Genomic DNA, 5,525 nt, shown 5'->3' on the forward strand with positions numbered 1-5,525 from the left:
GCAGGGTGAAACTCATCCGTTTCTCCGGCGCTATCATTCCGCTCTCCCACAGTATCATCCGGTCACAACAACCCGTAGCTCGGGGTTGCATATCATCTGCACCATTGTGCGGTACTCTGTAAGTCTATTGCTCAGTCTACTATGTTCCTTTCCATTTCCCCTTAGGCCCGAGCCGGATCCACCGCTGTCGAGATCGCTCTATAATCCTCACTCCCATATAAGGATACCCACGCTCTCTTGTTCTCCCACGCCACCCGATTTCTTCTCTGCTTAGTCTTCGTTTTGTGACTTTCATATATCCCCATACATCTTTTATCCCATTGTCCCATGCCCATCTATCGGCGTCTGCACATGACATAGTCTCAATGCCATCATACTGCCTTCAAGACTGCCACTACTTCTATCGCACAGCCCTACGTCTCCTGTCAATTCCTACCTTCCTTGCTAGTCGCTACGCCTGATTTTATCTCGTCTAAAGAGGTCGAACACATCTAACATCATGTCTTACTCCTCATTGGCAGTCAGATACTTTACAGCCCCCAAACCACTTGGTAATTCTATGGACGCCGACACAAACAAGAATTCCGGGTCTGACCCCCATGGCCATACGGTCGTGAGGTCAAATGTTCCTACTGAACAGCCCTCTTCTGAGGTTGCTGAACTCCACAAGCCTAAGAGTCAGGGCTTGACTTTTGCAAACCAGGACTCGCTACCTAAACTTCCTATCCCTGATCTGGAGGATACTTGTCGCAGGTACTTAGATACTCTGCAGGGCTTGCAAAATCCCCGTGATCATGAAGAGACCAAGGCTGCTGTTCGGGACTTTTTAAAGAATGATGGTCCTCTTCTGCAAGAACGGCTTAAGGCTTATGCCGGTTCAAAGACGAGCTATATCGAGCAATTTTGTAAGTCTATCCAGAATCAAGGATAGCATAGGCGGTTAACTGATCATTTATAGGGTATGATTCTTACTTGAATTTTGATAATCGTAAGTTTGCTTTCCTGTTCGGCCTCTTTTTGCGGTCATCTAACATTAGCAGCTGTTGTTTTGAACCTCAACCCATTTTTCCTTTTGGAGGACGACCCAACTCCTGCAAGGAACCATCAGGTGACTCGAGCTGCGTCACTGGCGGTCTCAGCATTGGCATTTGTTCGAGCTGTGCGTCGAGAGGAGTTGCCTCCTGATACTGTGCGAGGAACGCCTCTTTGCATGTATCAGTACTCGCGGCTTTTTGGAACAGCACGTCTGCCTACCGATAATGGCTGTGTTATTAGCCAGGACCCCTCGGCTAAACACATGGTTGTTATGTGTCGGGGACAGTTCTACTGGTTTGATGTCTTGGACGACAATAGCGATTTGATTATGAGCGAGAAGGATATCTCGCTTAACCTGCAGGTAATCATTGAGGATGCGGCTCAAACTCCGCTTCACGAGGCTGCCAAGGGTGCTTTGGGTGTACTTAGTACCGAGAATCGGAAAGTTTGGTCGGGGCTTCGCGATATCATGACCAAAGATTCCAGGTCTAACAATGCGGAGTGTTTGAACATTGTCGATACCGCCCTTTTTGTCCTATGTCTGGATGACACAGAGCCATCCACCACGTCAGAGCTTTGTGCTAACATGCTTTGTGGCACAAGCGAAGTCATCAAGGGCGTCCAGGTTGGAACATGCACCAACCGGTGGTACGATAAGCTGCAAATTATTGTCTGCAAGAACGGTAGTGCAGGTATCAACTTCGAGCATACCGGCGTGGATGGCCACACAGTGCTACGATTCGCCAGTGACGTGTACACCGATACCATTCTCCGTTTCGCAAGGACCATCAACGGCCAATCCCCGAGCCTATGGGCGACCAGCAGCCCCGACCCAGCGAAACGCGACCCGCGCAGTTTTGGAAACGTCAGCACGACACCTCGCAAATTAGAATGGGACATGACACCCGAGCTTAACATTGCGCTCCGCTTCGCCGAATCACATCTCTCCGACCTGCTCTACCAACACGAATTCCAAGTCCTGGACTTTGAAGGCTTTGGCAAGAACTTCATAACCTCAATGGGCTTCTCTCCGGACGCATTCATCCAGATGGCCTTCCAGGCCGCCTACTACGGTCTCTACGGCCGACTTGAGAACACCTACGAACCAGCCATGACAAAGATGTTCCTACACGGACGCACGGAAGCCATACGCACCGTAACGACAGAATGCATAGACTTTGTCCAAGCATTCTGGGGCGAGAACGCCGCCGAACAAAAGGTCGACGCCCTCCGCACCGCATGCGAGAAACACACCGCCGCTACTAAGGAATGCTCAAAGGGCCAAGGCCCAGACCGCCATCTCTACGCCCTATATTGCCTCTGGCAGCGCTCCTTCGACGAAGGTCTCTTCGCAGACAGCAGCTCAACAGGCGGATACTCAAGCCCTGGCGAAACGCAATCCCCAACCCAAAGCCAAGGCCCCGGATCACCGAAACTCTCCTACTCCTCCCCTTCAGAAGACGGCCTCTCTTCGCCAGGAAGTAGCACACGCGCCTACCGCACAACAGCACCGACACCGGCAATCTTCGCCGACGCCGGCTGGGACAAGATCAACAACACCGTACTATCAACCTCGAACTGCGGAAACCCGTGTCTGCGACACTTCGGCTTCGGCCCTACATCCGCCGACGGCTTCGGTATCGGATACATTATCAAGGACGACTCGATCTCGATCTGCGCAAGCTCAAAGCACAGACAGACTGCGCGGCTTATGCACACGCTTGAGTCGTATCTATTTGAGATTCGGAAGTTGTTGCGCGCGACGAACCGCAAGCCTAGTCCGCGCACTAGTCGCGCGAGAGAGACTGAGGCGCTTGCGGAGAGTGCGCAGTCGGAGTTGCATAGACGTGGGAGGCTTGTAAGAGGTGGTGGTGCGGGTGTTGATACGCCAACTTCGGCTGCTGATAGTAGCTATCTGGAAGATGATGGGATGGGAGGATGTAAGTCCCTTCTTTTTGCACCTTGGTTTATGTTTATGCGGTTTTGCTAACTTGTTATACTAGACGGCTTCTTTGATGCTGGTATGCTTCTTCATGCGCTTAAGGGCCTCAATGCGGAACGGGAACAACGTGGGGAGAAGCCTGCTAGGAGGAGATTTGTGGGGAAGAAGCTTCATCTTAATGAATATTGAGTGGAAGAGGGTGTCTAGTGACTCTAGTTAGTGAAGTAAACGAACGAATTTATATTTCGATCTGTTTTCTACCTAAACCTCTCGAAGTATAAAACACAGCTTCCTCGGTAAATGTGGGGAAAGCTTGGATTAGCCGACTTGGCTGAATAGCCTTCTTGAGGACCCTTCCCTTTCCACTTTAGTGCTCACCTCTTGCCGCTTTTCGATCGCTAAGTACAACTGAGCATGTCCCTGAAGGCTACCCGACGTCCATCACCTTAAATGCTTCAGTCGATTGGGACATACTAACAATGGCTCTCCCACACTGTATAATTTGAAGATCAAATAAAACTGGGAGCGGGCCGAATCTTCCCTGACAGGTCTTTCTCTGCCTCCGATAAGTCCGCCAACAGGTTCAAAAGTACCACACAAGGCAGAGCCAACCATTCCAGACTTATATACTGATCGACCTTACTTGCATATGGCCCCAGTTTCGGCCCCAGTGCTGCCTGCCATATGTATGTCATATGAATTAGCAAGGATAAAACAATGAGTCTAGAACCAGGACCCGAGCTCAGCTTATCTCATGCTCGTCATACAAGCAGTTGTACCTTTATTCCAATGTATCATTTGGATTCTCTATATAATTATGTTTTTGAAGACCACTTAGCTTGCTATATTTCCAAATCACCTATATACATGCTATGCTAATATCATCTTAATCATGTACATAGCTGCAAGCAGATATAGTTCTGGCCAGTCAACCGACCACGCCAAGGTCTAAGTCGACGTCACAAAATCACTCAGTTCCGGTCTAGATGGGTGATCGCCAACCTGAAACTTGAAGATATTACCCAAGGCTTAGAGCCTGGGGCTGACTTTGACACAACACGGGGAAATTCACCAGCCCCAAGGCCCAGAAGCAGAGGTAGAGGCCGTGTAATGTATCAACTTAGAGGATCCTGCATAGTGTCAGGTTTAAGGTCTTTTCTTTTATATAAGCTCCAATAATAATCTCTCGCTATCCTAAGCTACGACTGTGAGCTATACTCAATATCTGTTCGAGCAGTCCTCGACGAGGACTCGTCGACGAGTCAAATCAATAACCGAATAATTCTGAGTCCAATCATCTCATCCGGCCCCAGGTAATATTAAATGCCTCAGCCGATCCCCCGGCATTGCTACAATACCCCTGCATCTAGGACATAGGGGGCCGTTTCAAAGTACATTCACGAATTTAGCAAAGACTAGGTAGACAGGTAGACTCCAAGGCTGAATAGCCCAGTTCTAGTCAGATTATAAAGTGTATAGATGCTCGAGCAGGAATGAAAATTAATTCGAAAACACAGCACAAAATATCATCCACTTCAGTGCGCTTCTTTGCAAGATATGTGGGTCACGCGAAACGCCGTACTTCTAGCGGCTATCGGGGTAACCCCTCTCCTTGCTTCTCCGGATATATTCAATCGAGCTGGTAAGTGCAGTGCAACTCCGTATAAAAGTGCTATTGCTATTGCATTTTCATTTGCTGATGGAGTGTAATTGCTAATGACAATGCTGGTTCTATAGAAACGTGTGAACCGAGTGTTTCGACTGTGACCATCGAGCCGAGTGTTCGAACTGTTACTGTGACTGTTGGAGAGACTGCTAGTGCTAGTGCATCTTCATCTATTACTACGACGACTGCTTCTACATCTGTTCCAATCCAGTCTGGAAGTTCGAGGGCGTCTACAACGGGACGTTCTTCGCGCAGTAAAACTGGAAGTACTACGTCGGAAACTTCTAAAGTTTCCTCTCGTACTTCATCTGTGACTTCACCTGATACTTCCTCTGATACCCCATCTACCGGTATCCCATCTTCTGGTGCTTCCTCTATATCTCCATCTAACGCCCCATCTACATCTAAATCTTCTTTAATCCCCTCTGTCAACCCATCTTCGAGCACAGGATATCAATCCCACAGCCCGGACGTAACAATCGGGAGCTTGGCAGTCCCCATTCAAAGCACCCCAACAACGATCTCCCAGTCCGGCCAACCCCCCATCGTGGTAGGCCCATCTGGAATTCAAATCGGGTCACATACCCTGAAAAGCGCAACTACAATGACCACTGACGGTGTCACCGTGACTTATGACGGACCTCAAGAATCAAACCCACCTGAGTCCGAGTCTAAGTCTGGAGGTTCGACTTCGGCGACATCTCAGGAGGGGACAACGACAACCTCAGGAGCGGCCACGACTACGACTGCGTCATCGTCAATGGCCTCCGCCTGGAGCGGTTATGTAACTATCAATGATGAAACCTACCGCATTCCTTCTGATGATTCATCGTTGGATATAGTCCTAGATGATGGGTCCCTGCTTACGCTGTCTTCGGGACA

The 5,525-nt window shown here is 49.3% G+C and overlaps 1 protein-coding gene across 1 annotated transcript; it reads left to right on the forward strand.

Annotated features, from left to right (window-relative positions):
* Window positions 1-559: 559 nt before the first annotated feature.
* On the forward strand, window positions 560-3,166 carry PGRI_052570 (choline/carnitine O-acyltransferase; the record flags this gene model as incomplete). The annotated part of the gene is made up of 4 exons (XM_040792970.1): window positions 560-905; window positions 959-988; window positions 1,041-2,975; window positions 3,039-3,166. 4 exons carry the CDS (start codon window positions 560-562, stop codon window positions 3,164-3,166), a joined length of 2,439 nt encoding a protein of 812 aa, XP_040644937.1.
* Between the last annotated feature and the right edge of the window lie 2,359 nt (window positions 3,167-5,525).

This window comes from Penicillium griseofulvum (assembly GCF_001561935.1).
Source record: "Penicillium griseofulvum strain PG3 chromosome Unknown contig_84, whole genome shotgun sequence".
Classification (NCBI taxonomy): Eukaryota; Fungi; Ascomycota; class Eurotiomycetes; order Eurotiales; family Aspergillaceae; genus Penicillium; species Penicillium griseofulvum.